The sequence below is a fragment of the Nelumbo lutea genome, chromosome 3, assembly GCF_056320005.1.
Source record: "Nelumbo lutea isolate HS-2025 chromosome 3, American lotus-T2T, whole genome shotgun sequence".
NCBI classification, from domain to species: Eukaryota; Viridiplantae; Streptophyta; class Magnoliopsida; order Proteales; family Nelumbonaceae; genus Nelumbo; species Nelumbo lutea.
In genome coordinates, this window is record NC_142686.1 from 107,651,700 (window position 1) to 107,674,715 (window position 23,016).

Sequence of the window (23,016 nt, forward strand, 5' to 3'; positions counted from 1 at the left end):
GAGTGAACTCCAGGGCGGTCAAACTGCCTGCCATCGTCCTGGGGGGCCTCCTGCGACGACAGTGGTGCTGCTCTGAAGATTGATGATTGTCTTCTGATTGAGCGGGCATGCTCTCCCTTCGGCTAGGAGGACAGATATTCCTTCGTGGTGAATCCAAGAGGTGGTTGTTGCCTGATTTTGACGGTTTGACCAACGGATTACCGTGGTTGAGGGCCGGTACCTCGATGTTCTCGTGTTGGCCCTGATCCTCTGACATCCCAGCGGGGCGGTCGCCTTGAGAGGGACCTCCTGCTCGGGGGCAGGCTTCTTCCATTCATTGGGTAACGTGGTCTAAATGATCGAGGATGGACTAAAACTACTTATAGGTAACCAGGTTTGGATTGTTCCTGGCTCTCCTCACCATGACCTCCGAGCTTAAAGGGGGTTTGGATCTAGAGTGTTATTATTCTTTATCCTGAAGTGGGGGTTGTCTTAGCAACCACGTTCCCACAGATGGCGCCAATTGTTGCCGCGCGGGTTGGCCGAGGGCAACAAGGTAAATTCACTCTTCAAGTTCTGAGTGCTAGCCGAGGACCTCGGGGCCTAAGAAGAGGTTGACCGAAGCCGAGGACAACAAATCGAGGTGAAGTACTTCTTCCGAGGACTATGGTAGCCAAGGACTACAAATCGAGGCGAAGTCCCTGGTTACCTAAGATAATGCAAGACAGGGAGTGTTAGAGACCTCGGGGCGGATACCCGAGGCAGAGGCTCTGACGCTCAAGTTAGTACGAGGTGTAAAGCTGGGGAGAGTGCAAAGCGCTCCTGGAGAGAGTTCTCGGATGCACCAGATCTCCCTGAATTAATGTTAGGTAGACAATGTAGGTAGAGGAAGTAAATGAGTGAGTGATGTTGGAGTTACTCTGTTCCAGCCCCTTTTAAGGGCAATTACCTCTTATTTATACTTGAGCATGCTGGTAGTAGGTGAAGATGAACGCCTCGGATGAGAGCCGTACGAGGTCAGGTTGCAGGCCCTGGCGGTACGCCAGATAGTTATGTGATTGGCTCCGTAGAGAAGTAGCATGGCTCCCTCCTACTGTGGCTGATGTTAGCAGGCGCTAGTGGCTGGGCCTCCCAGCCCTATGTGGGCTGGGCCAGGCTAACCCACATCAAGGAACATCCATAATGAAAACGTGTTTTTTTAAAGAAGAAAAATAAATCTTTGAGCGTAATTGTGCCAAGAATTCAGTACCTAAGGCATAGTTTGAGAAGAGTATAAATATAAATATGTACAAATGAAAAAATGTTACTTAATGCTCTATATAAAGCGTGGATTATCATAACACAACCGGTAATGAGGGAAGAACTAAGGCCCCGTTGGGTTTGCGGGAATAGGGGTCTGGAATCAGAATCAGAATGGGCTATTCTGATTCCAAGTGTTTGGTTGGGTGGAATTAGAATCCCATTCCCATTGTGGAATCGGAATCTCATTCTCATTCCTAATGGAATGGCATTCCCCATTTGAGAGAATGGCCATTCCCTGCCCCTCCCTTGGGAATGAAATCCTATCCCTGCTGATTTTAATTCTCATTTCCATTCCTGTCTGAACCAAACAGATTATGGGAATGGACTGTTCTGATTCCGATTCCGACTGTGAATCAAATGGACCCTAAAATGCATAACATATAGACCTTAATTTTCAAAAAAAAACCATTATAATTTATATTAATATTTTATATATTAATAATCAATTTTATCATTTCTTTATAAATATTTACTTAAGAATCAATATGCATATAAGCAAGATGTAAGGGTGACCTTATGGTAATTTCAAATTAATGGTCATTACAGACTTGAAATGACCCAAAATAGGCCCCTATTGGCCCGATACAAACAGAAAAGAATGAAACAAGTAACCCCATGCATTACATATTGGTCCCTTGCAATGCACAAAGGCGAACATAGATGAGAGTACAATCACCTAGGTGTCACCTGGTGTCTGACATGTTCACGAGCCGGGCTGTATAAGGTTTGGGCGGGTTGGGCCCATTCAAATTTTGGTAAAAGTCAAGTCCAAGCCAGGCCTATGAATAGGTCTATTCACTCAGAATAGAAGGAAAATAAAGGGATGAACCTCTGTTTTATGTCATAAAAAAAAAATCAACAAATAAGAAGTGGAGCCCTTGTTCTTGTCTCAAAAAAAAAAGGGTAAAAACATAAAATGTAGGATAAGCATGGAGCTTAGGGGCAATTTTCAGCCAGTCCTGTCCCGTAATTATTTATATAAAATAAATATATATTTACTAGTGGACCCATTCAATGCACGAGAATACCCACCAATATGATGATAGAATGGATTAAAAAGAAATTTAAACACTATATCATTGCCCCGAAAAAAAGTATTTTACCTAATAAAATTAGTTAAATAGATAATTGATTTATTTAAAAATTAATTTAGGATAATATATTTACTAACAAAATAGGGAAAGTCTTCAATTAACATCAACTTTTTTTTTTTAAATTTCCGATCACTACTAATCTAAACTAAATCAATATATAAATTAACTTAACCACATATGAGTATAATCTAAGTTGTGTTTGGTTTGAAGGTAGGGGAAGGTAAAGAAACCTATACAAACCTTGTACAAGTTTCCTATCTAATCTAGTGAAAAAAAAAACATTAATTTAGGGAGAAGTACAAGTTTCCCTACCTTTTCCTTCAAACCAGCATAGCTTAAGTACTCTTTTACTTCAATATAAACTACATTAACATAGCTAATTAAGCTAGATTGATTAAATTGACCTACCTAATCTAGCAGGGGCTTTGTGCGAGGTACAAGTTTGTTGAAGGACCTTGTGACATTTTCAATTAGGCAAAGCCAAACTAATTCCAACTCAAGTATTATTTTTGGATTATGCATTGTTAGACAAACTTGTATTAATTTTTCAATTAATGTTTATGATTTTTACTATGGCTAGATAAAATGTTGTTAATTTTTATTATTATAATTTGAATTTAAATGAATTTTAATTTTTATTAAATTTTATTACACATTTATTTTGATTTTTACTAATTTTATTAGAGTTTATTCATTTTTATTTAAACGGAATTTAAATATAGGTGCAATATACAAATAATAATTTCTGATTAAATAGTTAATTTAAAACATTTAATGAATTATTATGCATATATACTTACTAATACTTTTTAATTTGTTTTAGTATTATTCATTAATACTCATTCTGATTTTCTTAATTTATCTTAATATTATTTTATTGTGACTAACTTTATGTGTTGGTATTATATACAAATAATTATTAATTTTTTACTATTTATCATGTATCTAAATTTGTTGATTAATTTAATATATTGACATGTTGAAATTTAGGAATGTCAATGGGGTGGATTAGGGCGGGGACCATAATTCCCATCCTTGTCCCTAGTCTCAAAGTAATTCCCCACCCCCGTTAGGGCTGCCAATGGGTTAGTTCAGCCCAACTACATGAAATGATCCAAACCGAACCAATTATATTGGTTTTGGCCCCATGATTTTGTCTCGATCAAGGTTCAAAGTATCAACACATATCGGTCGATACGTATCATTTCGGGAGCTCTCCGATACTTCTCTACAGAGAGTGTTTCGGGGTTTTGACCAGTTCAGGGGGTGGAGGAGCCTTAAACTAGCCCCTCTAAGCTGGTTTTGAAAAAAAAAACAATACTGATATGCCCCTACCGACGTATCGGGCGTATCGATATTTTAAACCTTGGTCCTGATTAATAATTGGGTCAATTCTGGTTTTTTGCTTGTTTTGAACTGATTCAGACCTGATCATTTTATTACTACATATATATAAATATATATAAGATTAATTTATTACATATAATTAATTTAGACCCAACTATTAGTCAGGACAATTCTAGGTTTATAATTTTGTTCTGATTAATAATCGGTTCGAGACTATGACCACCTTGTCTTGACCCAAGCCTGACCCATTAACAGCCATAATCCTCGTCCTTGATCCTTGTTGGGGAGGAAAAATTAACATCCATCCCCAATAGAGACAAGCTCCCTATGAGCACTTGAATCCTCAATTTTTTTAATTAAAAGCTTGCTTTGGGAAAATGATTTACTTACAATATAGAAAAAATCAGTAATCTAAATTGGTTGATAACATAGAAACTTGTCCAATATACAGTGGTGTTATTGTAATTATGCAAAATTATTTCCTAAATGTTTGGCGAGGACTTCACTCCCCATTCCCATCCTTGTCATTGATTGTGTATTTTAGTTATTCCATGCAAGGTTCAAAGTATTTACACGTATCAGTCAATATGTATTGTGTGCTAGTGGCTTCCCGATACGCCCCTACAGGGATTGTAATGGGTCAGCCACTGGTTCAGAAGGCAGCCGGGCCTTAAACCAGCCCCTCTGAACCGATTTCAAAAAAAAAAAAAAAGTAAAACATAAAAAAAAAGCACCGACGTGTCAATATTTAGAACCTTGATTCCATGTCCATATCCTCATTCCTGCCAATGCAATCCTTACCCTCGACCTAATTGGGTTAGGGAGGCCATATACCCGATGGTTGTCCCAACTAACTAAATTAAGTCGTGTTACGTTTATTAAGTTAGTTTGGTTTCCCTACTTAATTTAATTTGATTAAATTAATTGAATTAGATTTATCATGTTAGGCCAATTAAGTTAAATTTAATAAATTAATTAATTTAATTAATTAAAATTTTTAAATCAATTTATTTAATTGAATTATGTTAAATAAATTAAGTCCAATTAATATGATAATTACTTTTGGATGCATTATATTTATTCAACAATAATTAATAAAAGGGAGAGACGGAAGGAGAGAGAGAGAGAGAGAGAGAGAGAGAATTGACTGATGTAGAGAGTGAACAAAAAAGTAGTTCACATTTGTTCCCCACAGGCACCTATGCACATTTCGGCATGTTCCCAATACATGATTATTAGGATGTGTTGTGGGGGAGAGCGGCTTCAGTGCTCACAGGCCCATGCTCACACTGTTCGCAATCCCTTTCAGCCTTGCATTGAAAATATTTCTATACTTGCATGCTTTTTTTATGGGGAGATGTTTCCAATGCAAGACTGCAAGGGAATGTACCAATGGTGTGAATACGGTCTTGTGAGCACTGAATCCGATTTCCCTGTGGGGTGCCAATGTGATCTCCAAAAAACCAAAGGGCACCAATGTGATCTCCATTACAGGAGAAAGGTTTGGCTGAACACGATGGCTGTTCAGCAGGCTGTAAAATCAATCATAAGGTTCCGTACCAGTATTTAAATATATGGGGCCTATACAAAATAGGGACTATGAATTTATTACTGACATAGAACCTCATCATTGGTTCCACAGCTTGCAAACAACCAACACATCCAGCTAATCCGAATTCACTTGAATGGCATTAACACTTTGGGCTTGGATCTACTATCCACGAGCTGTTCCCACATCTCTACCCACGAGACATTGCACATTGGGAATATCTCCCTAGTCATTCATGGGGAGATGTTCCCACTACACGGTGGTGCTACTCTGGGTAAATATGTGGGAACAAATTGTGAGTAGCAGATCCTGAGAGCAGGTTCAAAATATCAATACACCAGTAGGGGGCGCATTGGGCGAATCAATACAGCATTTTGTGCTTGTTTTTTTATTTTATTTTTTTTGCAACCGGTTCAAGGGGGCGGTTTAGGGCTCCTCCACCCCCTGAACTGGTCAGACCCCCCGATACACCCACTGTAGGGGCATGTTGGAGGGGTCCCGGAATGATACATATCAGCTGATATGGGCCGATACGTATCGATACTTTGAACCTTGCCTGAGAGTAACAATTACAGGAGAAATGCACGTACCCCCTTCACCTTCAGGCTCCACCCTTATTTTATTTTTTATTTCTTTTTTATATCTTTGGAAATACCAACTTTAGCATGAATCGTTCCCCTTTGCCCTTCAAATGGGCTTCATAATACAACAAAAAGAATGATAAATAATAAAAAAAAAAAAAACAAAAAGAAGTTAGTTTCATGTGAAGATGAACTCCAGCCAGTCTGATATATACTCGTATGCCACAAATGTGACTGCACCAGCTGGGGCAGCTTTAACACTGGATGGAAAAATGCCCTTGTAAAGGCCAGCCCGTCCCTCCATCTGCAAGATACGGCATAGGGCATGGTACATGTTCCTATAAGCTTGGTGCTCAACTCGAGCCCCATACTTTGAATGTCTTTGTAGTCCTTCAATCTGCACTATCCAGATGAAGATTTATGCATCGGAAGGTAGCAACATAAGCAAGCAAAATTGCAGCACACACACACACAGAAGAGATCAGGCACCAGTATGATTATCATCTGATGGTAAACACTTGCTAGGAAATTAGCACCCTTTGTCAGAAAGACTTAGAATTACAAGTTACTATCTATAACATCAACATTTAGTTTTAAACATAATCTATTGCTTGTAAATACGGTTAAGCATCTGAATACAACATTGGGAAAACTTATTTGGGCTCTGAAGAGATTGGTGTCAACTCAAGATCACAAAACGGCCAAAAAAAAGTTAAGCTTGTTTAAGGTGGGGTTGATTAAAGGAGGAAGAGATGTGGGGCCAGATCAGTTTTTTTGAGAAGATATGTGGTCTTGGAGTTGGAAAGAATCAATTATGAACCAAGAATCCTGAGGGTTTTAAAGAACCCCAATGCTGTAAAAAGATTCAACAATCAGAAAATCCATAGAACAGCCCAAGTGTCAAAAGTTTTTGCAAATCTTAACACTACTCAAAAGTTTTTGCAAGAAGGTGAAGAAATCAAAGAAAATTTGTATAAGCGGCTTCTAAATATGCTGTGAGAGTAGTGTTCAGTTTTGCAATTCTTTGTATGTTTTTTGTATGGGTCCTGATTAGTTTAGTGGGGGTGGTTGTTGCTTGGGGTGTGCTTTGCTTGTTTTTGGTTGATTAATTGAATTGTGTTGGTTTTTTAAAGTTGTAGCTTTGTGAGTGGCTGGGGCTGGGCTGTTTTTTTTCTTTCTTTCTTTCAGGTGTCTGTTGGTCTCCTCCCTTTGATTTCTCTTTTTGTTTTTAATAAAATTTAGTTTATTATCAAAATAATACAACATTGAGGGAAATAAAGAATCCAAGATCATCATACTGTTCATCCAAGTTTTTTTTTTTTGTTAAATTAGAATTTAGCAAGATGGATCATGAAAAGTGATCATCAAATATAGATGGTTTTGTAACTGACAAATATGTATAAATGCAAGGGGAACACGTGAATAGAAAGGCAACACCTCTTAGAACCAATAACCTCCTAGAATAAATCTCATTCACTGGACTCAAGATCAAGTATTCAGATTATTATATGTTACTACAAATGGGAAAGGAAATACATAAAGAAAGAGGTTCTTTTGAAATTTTTCAAATTTTAAGACTGGAATAACAATATCCTTCTTGCTTGTTGGGTCATCAACGCCTACCAACCAAAATGCAAGTGAGAGAGAGAGAGAGAGAGATTCAAATACTGATATACATAATCTGTAGAAGGATATGTTTAAACTTTAGCTAAAAAGGAATAAACTTACCATGTATTTGATCTACAAACTTCTAGTATGTGAAGAAATATTTACATATTAAATTGTCTATATTTCTTCAATAAATTAGTCATCTGGAGTGTCTGACTCCAGCTGGTTATCAATTATGGGGAACCATAGAGCAAGGTTCAAATTTTTGATACAGCTCGCCTTTTATTTTTATTTTTTTAAGTATTTCTTTCAAACTGGTTCAGTGGGATCGGTTTAAGGCCCGTCTACCCCCTGAACCAGGTCAGACCCTGAAACACCCCCCTGTAGGGGCATATCGGGAAGCCACCGATACACATCGAAAATTTGAACCTTGCCATAGAGGCCTTCCACCAATGGAACTGTATGCAGCACCTAGGATGGAGGGAAAATTCAGCTGAATAATTGTCACCATCCAAATATTGCTTTGCTTCTTTCTCCTCCCATTTTTGGAAGATTCTAATCAAAGGATGATTAAGGATGGAAAATAAAGCATTGATAATTACAATGGTTACAATAATTCATTCTAATAAGTTTTCAAGATACTTCCTTGTAGGAGGGATCCAAGCAACTCTATATAACTATATATTTTATTACCCTGCCCAGGTTTTACATGTCTGTAGCTATGTTGGTAGACCCAAAGGGGTAATCATTTTCAGCCTGGCCAGCCCACGATTATTTATATAAATTAAATGTATACATCCATTCATGTGCCATTTTACTTTATAGTAATATTACTAGTAAATGTACATGTGTGTTACACATGGCAATTTAAGATTACAATAACAATAAGTATTATTATCATTTTGTGTCGCATATTTTGCTTAATACGATGAATATACAATATGAGAGAATAGAGATGTTCCCAAACTTTTTCTAGACAACTTTTACAAATTTTGTATTTTATATTTTTAAAATTTTTATTGTTTATTTATAGCATCATGGGTTGGCCCATTTGGCTTGAATGTTTAGTTTAAACCAGTTGCCCACCACCCCAACAGAAAAGTGATTTTGCATTTAGTCAATTTTAAATTAAATAGGTTTTGTTTATTACGATGAATATATGATATTAAAGGCATGCCTAAATTTTATAATTTTTTTGTATCTATATTTATTTTAAAAATATTACTATTTCATTATGACATCATGGATTGACTGACCCTTTTTTTTTATGAGTAGATTGACTGACCCATTTGACCAAGACGGCTGAACCACTGACTCACCTTTTGAATGGGAAAACAGTTTTGCTTCCTGGTCAATTTTAAATTGTCATTTCCATCATTACTAAATATACTTCTTACTCATCATGCTTTTTTTGGTTTAATATGTTGAATATACAATATTATAGTGTTCCAATTTTTTCTACAAAATTTTCATTTTTTTTAAAACTTTTGTGTTCTATCTATTTTTCTTTTGACTTTTTATTTAATTATGACATCATGAATTGACTCATTTGTGGTTTGATCGAGATGGTTGAACCACTGACATGCTACCCAAATAGAAAAATGGTTTCATTTTTTGGTTGGATTTAAAAACATAATTTTCATACTATTACAAAATTAGTGAATCTTTTTTACAAATTTGTTATATATTATATATTTAATGTTTTATAATACATACTTAATCTGTCATATTTATAATTATAAGCCCTAAAGCCCAAGCTATAACCCTTATCATAGGTGCTAAGCCTGGCCCAGCCTAGCCCATGATCACCCCACACCCAATAGAGATACCCTTTAAGGGGCATTCTTTGTTTGGATTTTGAAAGGGGGGAAAGTTGATCAATGGGATTTTGATTCCCATTGACCAAAAATCCCATGTTCTTTTCTCAGATTTATGTGAGGACCGAGGAAAGTTTATTTTCCTAGGTATCACCTACCCGGGTAAGTGATACCCATCTCCTAGGTGGGTAAATAACTTTCCCAACTTGGGGGAAGTTGCCAACACTTGAAAGGGAAAAAAATGTCCCTTCTAATAATGGATTTTTGTGGATAAAATGGTCATTGCCTTATTTACATGGGAAATAAAAGAACATCGGTAAATACACTTACCTGGATAAATCTTTCCTAGGAAACAATTACCTGGGTAAGTGCATTTACCCGGGTAAATAACTTACCAAAATGCGAACAGGGCCTTAAAATCATTTTCTGGATAGATTCAGATGTTCTATGTGGAAAACTAGCATAAAACATGTTAACAGATGACATTGAAATTTTGATTGGGGTATGGATACAAGTTGTCAAACAACTATCTTAAGTTTCCAAACTTTCTTGAGTTTGCAAATGAGATTTCACCTGGAACCGTTTCTTGACCACATCAAGAGGGTGGCACACAGCTTTAGCACATGTGCTGGCTGCCAAACCACATAGGAAGAGCTGGAAACTTGAAAGGCTGCCATCCATCTGAGTTGAGCCGATATGAGAAGAACTAAATCTTTTCCATGCCTATAAGAAAAAGTTAACAAATATCATCAGACAAGAAGAAGAGATTGATGTATTCATGGGTTAGTGTGGGATGGACTTTCTGTTCCAACAAACTAGTTAGAATCTATCTAGCATAGGCATAGTGGTATATGTAATGCATATCGGGGGGAAGAACCACCATTTGTAGGACACCCTGGAAAATCTGACGAGTCTTTTTTTTTTTTTTTTGACAAGGGAATATGTTATATTAATACCAACTCAACCAAAATATACAACCAGCTCATGTACATTGAGAAACAGTACAGTGGGGATATACAATACAAAACCAAAGTATGACTAAATACACATGGATCCAGCATAAAAAATAGGACTCGGCTGGGCTCATTTGATGGGTCCAAAATTTTGCAATTTGAAGCATCTTAAACTCCAAGACATCTGTCCCACCGTTTTTTTTTTTCAACAACCAAGGATACAAAAAGTGGCAAGATTTCCGAATGATAAAAAAGAACATATATAGAATATTTGTTGGATCAAATTGGGTTATTATTTGTAATACCATACCTCCCATGTAAGACGGATCAAATCTTATATATCCCCTATAGCATGTATTTCTATACCATCAAAAGATACATCTTGTTATTCTACTTGGTGGATTCTTCTGATTCTTCAGAGTATGTTATCTCATTCAAGTAGCTGTGGGTATAAAATTAAAAATTGTGCTTGGTATATTACAGAAGGAAAATTCAGTTTCAAACATCTTTTATTTCCTTTCCTAAGAAGATTGATGTCCATCATCTACCTTATCCCATCTTTGGGGGAGGGGTGGCATATATTCTGTTCCATTCTACTCTTTAAGATCATATCCTCTGTTAAAGAATGACCATATAGATCTATCCTTGCCACCTAAACCCAGGCCCCTTTTTTGCTTTCCTATGTCCTAGAATCTTCATCTCATAAAACTAATGTTATTTTTCTAAATTCTTTAAAGATCCTAAAAAGTGAGAATGCATAATAATGTGCACATTAACCTACCATGATCCATTGCTTAAATGTATCATAGGTGCCAAATTGTAAGCCTGCATAAGGAATGATCTCAACCAGTGTTGGTGATAATCCAGCATATAATCCTCGAAAGCCACGGGTTCTGACTATGTCAACAAATGCAGATCGCATGGTAGGATATACCTGAATACAGTAAGTGCATCTCAGTGTACTCGCAATAATTAATTTTCATATGCAGATAAGCATATCCAATACTTAACATGATCAAGACTTTATCCACATACCTGTCTTTGGTTTTCTTTTCTTTTTTTTCTTTCTTATTTACAGAACAGATATCAAAAGAACATATCAGATATAAATACTATAATACAAAATTACAGGGTTCTCTTCATGTACAAAATCAGCATGAAATGTAAGTGCAACTTCAAATCAAGTGAAGCCTATGAAAGACTAGTTTAGGCAGGAAGATCCCAAATAGATAATACTGCATCTAACAACGTGCAGGAACTTTTCCAGGCTTTCACCAAAACAGAAGGAATGGAAGCTTAATAAGTAAGAAAGAAGGGAGAGATTAGCTAAAAGAGGATTTGATGGGGGTCTTCAGAGTTTTATGATAGAAGATTCATTCACAACAGACGTAATACAACCTTTCTAGCATTAAATTCTAAGAAAGCCAGTGCTTATCATCCTAAGGACTTAGACCTTCAATTTTGTTGGTAGCCTTTATAAAATAATAGAAAATATCTCTTTCTTACACACAGAGAGGCTCCACCTTAGACAATCTCTCAATTTCAAGGGGCTTTAATTGAAGAAATATAGATTATTAATCAAATTCTGATAGCCAATGAGCATGTCTAAGATTTAAGAACAGGAAAAAAATGATGTGTTTAAACTATTTCAAGCAGTCCTTTCTGCCTAGAACATCAAGGATACAAAACTGTGTAATTCATCATTTTTTTGCAATCCAATAAATTTAACAGTTACCAATCAAAAAAGGATGAGAGATAATTCACAGAAAGCTCATGAGGACCTTTTGTTGATTCTTGATGAAGGGCATGTGATGATAATTGTCGGCAAGATATGATTTGTGGCAAATTAAGAAAGATATGATTTGCTGCAAATTTAGAAAGATTTGATTGATTACAGATTTGAATAAATTTAGGAAAGATTAGATTTGAATAAAATTAGGAAAGTCATATCCTAGGATTAAGGGAAAGATTTAATCAATTCTTAATTGAGAGAGATTCTAGGAGTAATTGAGAGAGATCCTAGGAGTTTGTCTCTCCTATCTTTTTCTATTTAAGTTGTATGCTCAACATGTTTTTTCAACACATTATCAGTACAGAAGTATTTCTTCTTCTCTCCCTCTTCATTTCTTCTTCTCTTCCTCTTTATTTTTCCACATGGTATCAGAGCTTTAGGGCCCGATCATGAATTTTAAGGCCGCCATGGTTGGCTCTGGTTCAGCCTCTTCGGATGCTACCAGTGGTGTGACATCTTCGGAGGGAGGTATTCAGTCAGCGGCCATCTCTCTTTCTGAGAATTCTCTTCAAATTACCATTCACAAATTGAATGGAAAGAATTATCTTGAGTGGTCTCAGTCCGTGCGGTTGGTGATCGACGGCAAGGGGAAACTTGGCTATTTCAATGGCGAAGTGAAACCGCCAGCCACTGACGATCCAAAGTACAGGCAGTGGCGTTCTGAAAATTCAATGGTTACCACCTGGTTGATCAACTCTATGGATCTTGTGATTGGAAAACCATTCATGTTCCTGCCAACTGCTCGTGATGTGTGAGAAGCTGTTAGGAAAACCTATTCAGATCTGGACAATCATTCACAACTGTTCGAACTGAATACCCGAATGTGGAAGATGCAGCAAGGTAAGCGTGAAGTAACTGCTTATTATAATGAGATGATGGCTGTTTGGCTGGAGATGGATCTATTTGAAGAAGAAGAATGGGAAAGTCCGAGTGACAGTGCTCGGTACAAAAAGAAGATAGAAAGAGGTCGGGCCTTTGTCTTCTTGGCTGGTTTGAATAAAGAAATCGATGAGGTTCGGGGATGTATCTTAGGGCAAAAGCCCTTGCCTACTATAAGAGAAGTTTTTTCAGAAGTGCATAGAGAAGAAGCACGGCGGCAAGTGATGTTGAAGAATGTTAATGAAACAAAAACTGAGAATGAAGGGTCCGCTCTTGTGGCCCGAGGTGCAGACGTAGACGGAGATAAACGAGGAGGAAAGCAAAGGCCTTGGTGTGGTCATTGTAAAAAGCCATGGCATACTCGGGAAACCTGCTGGAAGCTGCACGGGAAACCAACAGGTTGGAAGAAAAAATCAGCCAGTGAAATCAAGTCAGGGGGAGATGTCCGCATGCTTCAAGTAAGCAATTCAGATGCAGGGCAACAATCATCCTCAGAGTCTCTTCCTTTCACAAAGGAACAAATAGAGCACTTATATAAAATGTTTCAATCTCAATCGTTAAGAAATTCTAACCCATCCTCCTCTCTAGCCCAGTCAGGTAATTTTTTCACTGCAGCCATTGCTTGTACCAAATCTAATGGTTCCTGGATATTAGATTCAGGTGCCACTGATCATATGACCGGCACTTCACAATTCTTCACTTCATATACTCCCTGTGCAGGGAAACAAAAGGTTAAAATTGCAAATGGTTCCTTTGCTACTGTTGCTGGGAAAGGAATTGTGTCTATTTCTCCTTCTCTAAACCTTAAAGATGTTCTACATGTTACTAACCTATCATACAATCTCTTATCTGTCAGCAAACTAACCCTTGATCATAATTGTTGGGTTAATTTTTGGTCTTCTTGTTGTGAATTTCAGGATTTAACCTCGGAGAAGATGATTGGGGGTGCTAAACTGGATGGTGGTCTCTACCTCCTTAATAAAGGATCAACCTTTGGAAGGCAAGATCGACAGACTTGTTTCAACTCTATCTCTGTTTCTAGTGACAATGAAGTTTTGTTATGGCATTATCGATTAGGACATCCTAGCTTTCAATATTTAAAGCATCTATTTCCCAAGTTATTCATGAATAAAAATCATTTGTGTTTTAAGTGTGAATTTTGTGAATTAGCAAAACATCATAGTGTTGTTTTTCCGTCCCAACCATATAAAAAATCAAAACCATTTACCATGATTCACAGTGATGTTTGGGGTCCTTCTAGAGTGACAACTCTTTCTAGAAAGCGTTCATTACTTTTATTGATGATCATACTAGGGTCACTTGGGTTTTCCATTTAAAAGAGAAATCAGATGTTGAAACTGTGTTTAAAACTTTCTATAACATGGTTCAAACACAATTTTAGACTTAGATTAAAATTTTTGGAAGTGATAATGGAAAGGAATTTTTTAACAATGTGTTAGGGAATTTTTTTGCTGAGAAAGGAAGTGTACACCAAAGTTCGTGTAATAATACACCTCAGCAAAATGGGGTGGCTAAAAGGAAAAATAAACATCTCCTTGAAGTTGTTAGAGCCCTAAGTTTTCAAACTAAGGTTCCTAAGTATCTTTGAGGAGAAGCCGTTTTAACAGCCACTTATTTGATTAATAGACTGTCTACACGAACTTTGGATTTTAAAACACCCATACAGGTTTTCATTGATTGTTTTCCAAATTCTCAGCTAGTGACAAACATTCCCTTAAAAATTTTTGGAAGTGTGGCCTTTGTTCATAACCATGATCCTAAACGGTCAAAACTAGAACCAAAAGCACATAAATGTATTTTTGTAGGTTATCCCACTAATTAGAGAGGTTACAAATGCTTTGATCTAGTTTTGAAAAGGATGTTTGTGACTATGAATGTCACATTCTTTGAAGGAACCTCATACTACAGACACTCCCATCTTCAGGGGGAGAGCAACACTAGTGAAGATGGTCTTTTAGATGGTTCTGATTTAATGTTTGAATTTGTCCATAATGATGTTCCTCACAACCAGTCACCGAAAGAAAGTGAGGCAGAAAATACAAAATCAGTGGAAAGAAATGAATTAAATATTGAAAACGAACAACCTTCGGTGATGCCATCTCAAAATGAAAAAGCTGAAACAACAAAGATGCGTGTGAAACAGTATAAGGGCCTTGTCTATTCAAGGGAACATCTAGCACTGAAAAGGAGAGGCACTATTCCGCAGCATCAACAAGAATCTGATCTGAGGGTGGATCATGAAATTCATGATAATTCTCCAAAAATACCTGAAAATATTCCTCCAGGTAATTCTAATTCTTCCAGTCAGCTTGATCTTCCCATTGCTCTTAGGAAAGGTGTTAAGTCTTGTACAAAACATCCTCTGTCAAATTTTGTATCTTACAAAAACATTTCACCTTCATATTGTGCCTTTATTTCACAAGTGTCTAGTGTATCCATTCCTAACAGTATCCAGGAGGCTCTAAATGTTCCTGAGTGGAAAGAAGCTGTTTTTGAGGAGATGGGAGCTTTGGAAAAGAATGCTACTTGGGAGAAAGTGGATCTGCCGGATGGAAAGACAGTTGTTGGTTGTAAATGGGTGTTCACTCTGAAGTACAACTCAGATGGACCCTTGGAGGGATACAAGGCTCGCCTAGTAGCTAAAGGCTTTACTCAGACATATGGAGTGGACTACTCTGAGACCTTTTCTCCAGTGGCGAAACTAAATACAGTTCGAGTACTCTTTTCTGTTGCAGCTAATCTTGACTGGCCACTGAATCAACTGGATGTGAAGAATGCCTTCTTGAATGGAGACTTGGAAGAAGAAGTATATATGGAGCCTCCACTTGGTTTCACTGAGAAGTTTTGAACTAAGGTAAGCAAGCTAAAAAAGTCTCTATATGGACTTAAACAGTCTCCCGGAACCTGGTTTGAAAGATTCACAAGGTTCGTTAAAAGTCAAGGATATAATCAAGGACAATCTGATCATACTCTTTTCACAAAAAGATCCACCAAAGAAAAGGTATCGGTTCTGATTGTCTATGTTGATGACATAATCTTGACTGGAGATGATATTGAAGAGATGAGCAGACTAAAGCAGAGCTTAGCCAAGGAATTCGAGATTAAAGACTTAGGCCAGCTAAGGTACTTTCTTGGAATGGAAGTGGCTAGATCAAAGAAGGGCATTGTGGTTTCGCAACGAAAATATATTCTAGACCTCTTGAAAGAAACTGGAATGAGTGGATGCAAACCTTTAGATACTCCGATAGAAGTTAAGGCTAAGCTCGGAGAAGTTAAAGATTGGGTTCCAGTAGATGCAGGTAGATACCAAAGGCTGGTAGGAAGATTGATTTACTTGTCACATACACGTCCCGACATTGCCTTTGCTGTAAGCATGGTGAGTCAATTTATGCACTCCCCGTACGAAGAACATCTTGAAGTTGTGTATTGAATTCTTAAGTATCTAAAAGGCACACCAGGAAAAGGACTCTTCTTCAAGAAAAATGAGAAGAGAGAGGTTGAAGTGTATACAGATGCGGATTGGGCAGGCTTGATCACTGATAGGAGGTCAACTTTGGGGTACTGCACATTTCTTTGGGGCAATTTAGTTACTTGGAGAAGCGAGAAGCAAAGTGTAGTTGCTAGAAGTAGTGCTGAGGTTGAATTCAGATCAATGGCTCAAGGAGTGTGTGAGGTTCTTTGGCTAAAAAGGGTGCTATCAGATCTTAATATACCAGTGACTTTCCCTATGAAACTGTATTGTGATAACAAGGCAGCTATCAGCATTGCTCATAATCCGGTTCTACACGACAGGACTAAACATGTTGAGATTGACAGACACTTCATAAAGGAGAAACTTGAAGAAGGAATAATTTGCACTCCATTTGTACCATCCATGCAGCAAGATGCAGATGTTTTAACTAAGGGCTTGTTGAGACAGTCATTTGAACTTCAAGTTAGCAAGTTGGGCATGATAGATATATTTGCACCAACTTGAGGGGGAGTATCGGCAAGATATGATTTGCGGCAAATTAAGAAAGATATGATTTTCTGCAAATTTAGAAAGATTTGATTGATTACAGATTTGATTTGATTAATTACAGATTTGAATAAATTTAGGAAAGATTAGATTTGAATAAAATTAGGAAGGTCATATCCTAGGGTTAAGGGAAAGATTTAATCAATCCCTAATTGAGAGAGATTCTAGGAGTAATTGAGAGAGATCCTAGGAGTTTGTCTCTCCTATCTTTTTCTATTTAAGTTGTATGCTCAACATGTTTTTTCAACACATTATCAGTACAGAAGTATTTCTTCTTCTCTCCCTCTTCAGTTCTTCTTCTCTTCCTCTTTATTTTTCCACAATAATCATGCAAATACTGGAAAAGTTGATCAAGCTCAAGAGTTGACTCTGCTTCTCTTGGAGTTGCAAATGTTGATCAAAAGAAAATATGTCTAATCCTTAGGTGCACAATTTGATGTTGGAGGTTGGTGGTGTGAGACAGAAAGTTGTGGAGGAAGGGTCGATGGATAGTTGTAGAAACTATGACAAAGGTGGACGGGTCAGAATGGAGGAATGTAAGGATGTTTTAATAGGAAATATTGGGGTTGAAGAAATGTTATCGCACAAATGAATGTCGTGGACCCTGAAAGTTGCAGACAACAGGATCTATTGGGCGAGAAACCAGTTGAGATGGATAAGAGCTCCAGAGCTGCAAGAAAATACAAGGAGCAGAAGAACCATAGTCTGGTCCACAACACAGGGGTAATCTATGGGGGCTGCTCTCTCTTTCTCTCTCTCGTCAAAGTAGGTAAGATAATTAACATCCAGGATAGTTTGCTAACAGAAAGTATGATGAGGAGTGGGGAGTGTATGGTTAGTGTTGAAGATGTTGCCATACAAACTTCTTCCCCAAATGCAAAAGACTTAGTTGTCAATGCTAGTCTCACCAATTGGAGGTTGTCATCAAGAGGCAAAACATAGAACATGGCCAATGACTGGTCCTATAGAGAAACAGGAAAAAGAGGATAAAAAAGATGTGGGAGATGAAGAGGCAGGAAAAAAAAAACTAGTACAAAATCAAGCGTTCAAAGTAGACAAAAGAGTGGATCACTGGATCTGAATAAATGATTAACAAAGAAGCAGAACAGAAGTGGGTAAGAGATTGGAGGTGTTTTATTAGGTAGGGAGGACTATGCCAGAAAAATGTCTCAGAAGCATTGGCAGTTCTTCAAGGTCTCAGAGAGGCTAAGTCAATGAACTTCAAGAATATGATTGTTGAAGGTGACTCAGAACTTGTCACCTTCAAGTTTCAGAACTTGTGCAGCAGTGGCATGGAGAAGGGTTCCGATTTCTGAAGATAAGTTTGTACAGGCAGCACCATGGAGAATGGTTCTGAAGGTTGAAGCAAAACAATTCCTCTTGGAAAGTTTCAGAGTGAGGGGGGAGGTGGCCATTAAAATCAGAGAAATGAAAATGGCTATGGTATTCCTGGTAGGAGAGGAAGTGATAGTGTGGTTCGGGACATTCTTGGAAGAAGCCATTAAACTAAGCTCAAAGCTGGAATGTAAAGGATCAATGGAAGATCGTGGTAGGAGATATGTAGCAGAAAGAAGGAACAATGCTAAAGGAAGATTTGTGGTGTTAGTGGAGTTTTTTGGGAACACAGGCAGGCAAATGGTCTGTTTCCCAGAAGGAAAACAAATGACTGGTTGGAAAGAGGTCTCAGAGGTTTCGAAGACTTTCTCTGTCAGGGGAGAGAATCAGCAATCTATTAGAGAACAAATCTCTGAGACACCAAAGGAGAAACATGATCCCAGCATAGTCTCTGCAAGGAGGAAGGAGCAGGTGCCTTTCAAAGAGACAGAAGGGTTGATTGCTGTGGGACAAGCTAATAAGGATTGTAGGTTAATCCTCAGCTACCAAGTCAGATTGGGAGAAAAAAATTCATAGTATCTTCTACAGCTCCATTGACTGAATGGAAGAAGGTTAGTTATGAGTTACTGAAGAAATTAAACTTAAAGTGCACTATTATTATTACTCCCTTTGAGGAAAGCAAAGCCCTGGTAGAGCTAGAAGGGGAGGAGCTTGAACTACATGCTCTGTGCTTACATCTGGAAGCAGGAACTGTGACTATATCTAAGTGGACCCCTCTATCCAATTCCAAAGACTTGAATGTCCAAGACAAGGTAATAGTTCGGATTGTGGGACTTCCGTTTCATCTCTGGACAAAAGAGGTGTTTGAATCCATAGATGCTCTGTGCAAAGTTTGGTTGGATGGTGTATTCGGCAGAGACCTCTGTTCAGCAGCTGTCTCTCTGAGTAATGTTTCCCCTGAAGATATTCCTCGTATGATTAAGGTGATGGTTGACAGTGTTTTTTATTCTGTATGGCTAGTAACAGCCATTGAAGCTTCTCTGTGGAGAGAAGGAAGAAGGGAGGAATATGAACAGGTTGATATATGTACTGGGGATAGGATTCTTTTTTGGGAGGACTTATGGATTGGAAACTCAACCCTCAAGGATCTTTTTTTGCCTTTGCATTCCCTCTCTCGGTTTAAAAATGAACTTGTTCAAAGATTTGTCTCATTTTCCTCTTTCTTCTGGTTTCAGTTGGGATTTGAGTTTCAGGGGAGATTTAAGAGATTCCAAACTTGACCAGACAACAAAGTTACTTTGCTTGCTTGATTCTATCTGTCTGGGCCCTTCTAAACCTGATGCTCATATTTGGTCCCCTAACCCTTCGGGCACTTTCTCTTGCGCCTCCTTTTTCTCTTCCTGATGCTCTGCCCCTAGCTCTCAAGTAAAGTCTTGTGGAGATGTGCAAGGGCTGCACTGATTTGGACTGTTTGGGAAGAAAGAAATGCCAAGATCTTTGATGAGAAGGAGAGGAACAAGATCATTGCATGGAATTGCTTAATTAATAGAGCAATTAATTGGGTAAAGACCCTAGAACTATTTTCTCCATTCTTTTTTTTTATCAATAACAAGAAACTTTATTAAAGATATGAAACTATGTGAAGCTTAGGTACAAAGGGGAGGTAAAAAGACTTAACTCCCCACCAAAGAATACAAGGAAAATTCAAAAATTAGCCCAAAAAGTCGAAATCCTATCCACCCCTTGCTTTGCTAACCCATCAGCAAAAGAATTAGCAGTCCTCTTCACCCACTTGTAATGAACCACAATATCCCTACTCAGCTAGTTAAATTTATTCTTCTCATTGTTATCACTCCATAATCCGCTGCCTCCCCCCTTTAGCCACCTAATCACCACCTTCGAGTCACCTTCAAGAACCAAACATCTGATGTTCAACTCCCTTGCTCTTTGGATACCTTCCAGGGCTGTGAGGATCTCAGCCCTAAGAGAGTCACCTTCCCCAATTGGGCCTGAGAACATAGCAATAATAGCCCCCACCTCATTCCTGAATACTCCCCCAATCCCAGAAGGCCCTGGGTTCCTTATACAGCTACCATCAAAATTCAATTTTATGAACCCAGAAGGAGGAGGGGACCCTTACAAAGGGCAGAGGAGGCTATCTCCTTCCAATTTCTCACCACATCAGCCACAGAATAATCTGAGAACAATTCCATAGTTTTCAACCAATGTGCCACCCTTAACAGGATTAGATCTAATAAGTTTCCAATGGTTCTTTACTTATTTGAAAATATTCATGAGTTTCTTTCTTCCCATAGAGACCAACACACTGCAGCCCTAATGCTTCTCCACATAGTCTTCCCTCTCTTCTTCGGCCATCTGAAAAAAGACGGAGAGAACAAGCTTTGGACACTCCCTCTTCTCCATTCTCCTTTGATGATTTATGGAGAAATTGGGAAACAGTTGCCAAAAGCTCTAGTACAAGACCTAAACCGTTAGCAGAATGGAAACCTCCTCAAGAGGGTATCACTAAGCTCAACTTTGATGGCAGCAGTTTAGGCAATCCAGGTCCTTCGGGTGTTGGGGGAGTGTTTAGAAATATCGAAGGGCTAATTATTGCTTTATACTCTGGCCCTATAGGAGTAGGGGGACTCAATCAATACAGAAATTCAAGCAGTGCTACAAGGAGCTGAATTTGCCAAGGAACTGAACTGTGAATAGTTGTTAATTGAAGGTGATTCCAAGCTGGTGAACTAGTGGTTAAAAGAACTAGAAACAGCAGCCTGGTCCTATAAAGGAGCTTTATGAAGATTCAAATGGCTAACTACAAACATGTCAGTCCAATTCCAATGGGAAAGAAGATCAGCAAATGGGCTAGCAGATTCATTAGCTAAACAAGGGGTGCATAGGAATCAGATGTTTGGGGCTAAACTGTAATTTTTGCTTTAATCTGAGGCTGCATCTCATGCCTCATGTTGGGAATTTTCTGTGTATCTTTTATGTTTTTAATCTATAAAGAAATTCATTCATTATTCATCAAAAAAATGTTTTTGGAATTAGAAAAGAACAGATTGCATAGTCTCAAAAGAGCATTGCTTGAGGTAGATAATGGGTTTATTTTTGAAAGGAGTAATATAAGTAGGAAAAAAGGGTAGTCTTTTTGTAGAGCTTTTAGGATGTTTTGAAGGTGAAAAGGTGGAAAAGTGCAGTTGCTTTTTGAAGAAATGATTTGTATGTTAGGGATTAAGTGTTTGTATTGGCATTGAGTCACGAGTGTATTAGGATACTGTGAGATGTTTTGTCTTTGTTTGAAGGCGTCTGGTGGTACTCTGGTGGGTTATTTGTAGGTTTGAGCTTGTATTAGCAAGTATCTGGTTGTAATTTTTGGAATTTGGGTCTTCCATGGTAGGGTTGGGGTGTGGTGTGTTTGGGGTGGGTGTCATTGTATTTGGGATTTTCTCAGTGATGCCTTCTCACCTTAACTTGTATCTCTCTCTTTTTTGTTTCTTTTTCTGATAAGTAAACAGGCTTTGTACGTCCAGCAAGGGAGTTTACCTACACCTAAACAAAGAAAGAAATCATTCCCAAATACATTTAACAAAAGGGCAAGAGATTAATAAGTGATAGCAAGTCTCACTACTAGCTTTGTAGACAACACACATGTGCAGGGATAAGGTCTCTTTCTTTGGAGCAAATTTGAGGTATTAATTCTTTCCAAAAAAAGCTTCCCAGCAAAAACCCCCAACCCTTGGAGGAATAGACATACTCTAGATCTCCTTGATAGGAAAGAAAATCCCAGGGTTAGAAAGTGGTTTAGTTAGCCAAAAGGAGAGAAAATCCATATTCGACTATTCAATTTAGAAGGATCCAAGAAAACCCCATCATAGATTTGAAGTAAGGATGGATGAAATATCCAAGTCTCAATCAAACCCAATTCTTAAATTGGAAGGAAAGATGAAGGTGGAAATAGACTTATCCTTGTAATTTGAAAGGGAAAACAATGAGGGGAAGTGGTCAGGTGAGTTCCCCACCTAAACATGCTCCCAAAATTTAATAAGTTCCCAAAATATAGTTCATACTTGATAAAAGGTAAAAAAGAGGGTAGAATTGTGTGAATGGCCTTCCGTGGAGAAGCCCTTGTAGCCCTAGCCAAAATCCTAGCATCCCACCCATTAGCCACAAGCTCATGAATGCTTATTACCGCCTTAGCCCACAGTTTATCCCTATCTAAGGGTAACCTCCACAACCATTTCCCCAACAGTGCCACATTCCTCTTCTGAATATTCCTGTTCCAACTGTTGCTATAGTAGTCTGAACAGGAAGAAGAAGAAGAAGAAGAAGAAGAAGAAGAAGAAGAAGGGTCTGTCGAAAATCTGATGGGTTAACCCATTCAGTCGACCCCCTTAATCTATATTAGATTCTAATCATAGTTACAAAGACAGAAATGACCTTACTTAAGTGTGGGGCAGAGTAACTCTAATAACATTGCCACATAAGCAAGTTACATAATAAACAGAAGAAGACTAAACTACCCCTATTCGGCACATCTTAACACTCCCCCTCAAGCTGGAGAATATATGTCATATAATCCCAGCTTGTTACATAGATAGTTCACTTTCCCTGAGCTTAGAGCTTTTGTAAACAAATCTGCCCACTGGTCATTGGAGCCCACATGTTCTGTATTTATCTCTCTGGCAAGAACCTTCTCTCTCACAAAGTGGCAATCAACATCTATGTGCTTTGT

General features: G+C 38.0%; 1 protein-coding gene across 3 annotated transcripts in view; it reads right to left on the reverse strand.

Moving 5' to 3' along the window:
* Window positions 1–5,888: 5,888 nt before the first annotated feature.
* The window catches only part of LOC148867460 (mitochondrial thiamine diphosphate carrier 2-like), a 37,424-nt gene continuing 20,296 nt past the window's right edge, over window positions 5,889–23,016 (reverse strand). For all 3 annotated transcript variants that reach the window (XM_088975159.1, XM_088975161.1, XM_088975160.1), the window contains 3 exons: window positions 11,012–11,164; window positions 9,851–10,000; window positions 5,889–6,249 (listed from right to left, as the gene is read on the reverse strand). In XM_088975159.1, the coding sequence (XP_088831285.1) occupies window positions 6,031–6,249; window positions 9,851–10,000; window positions 11,012–11,164 (522 nt within the window). In that variant the 3' untranslated portion in view covers window positions 5,889–6,030. The remainder of the gene's footprint in view (window positions 6,250–9,850; window positions 10,001–11,011; window positions 11,165–23,016) is intronic.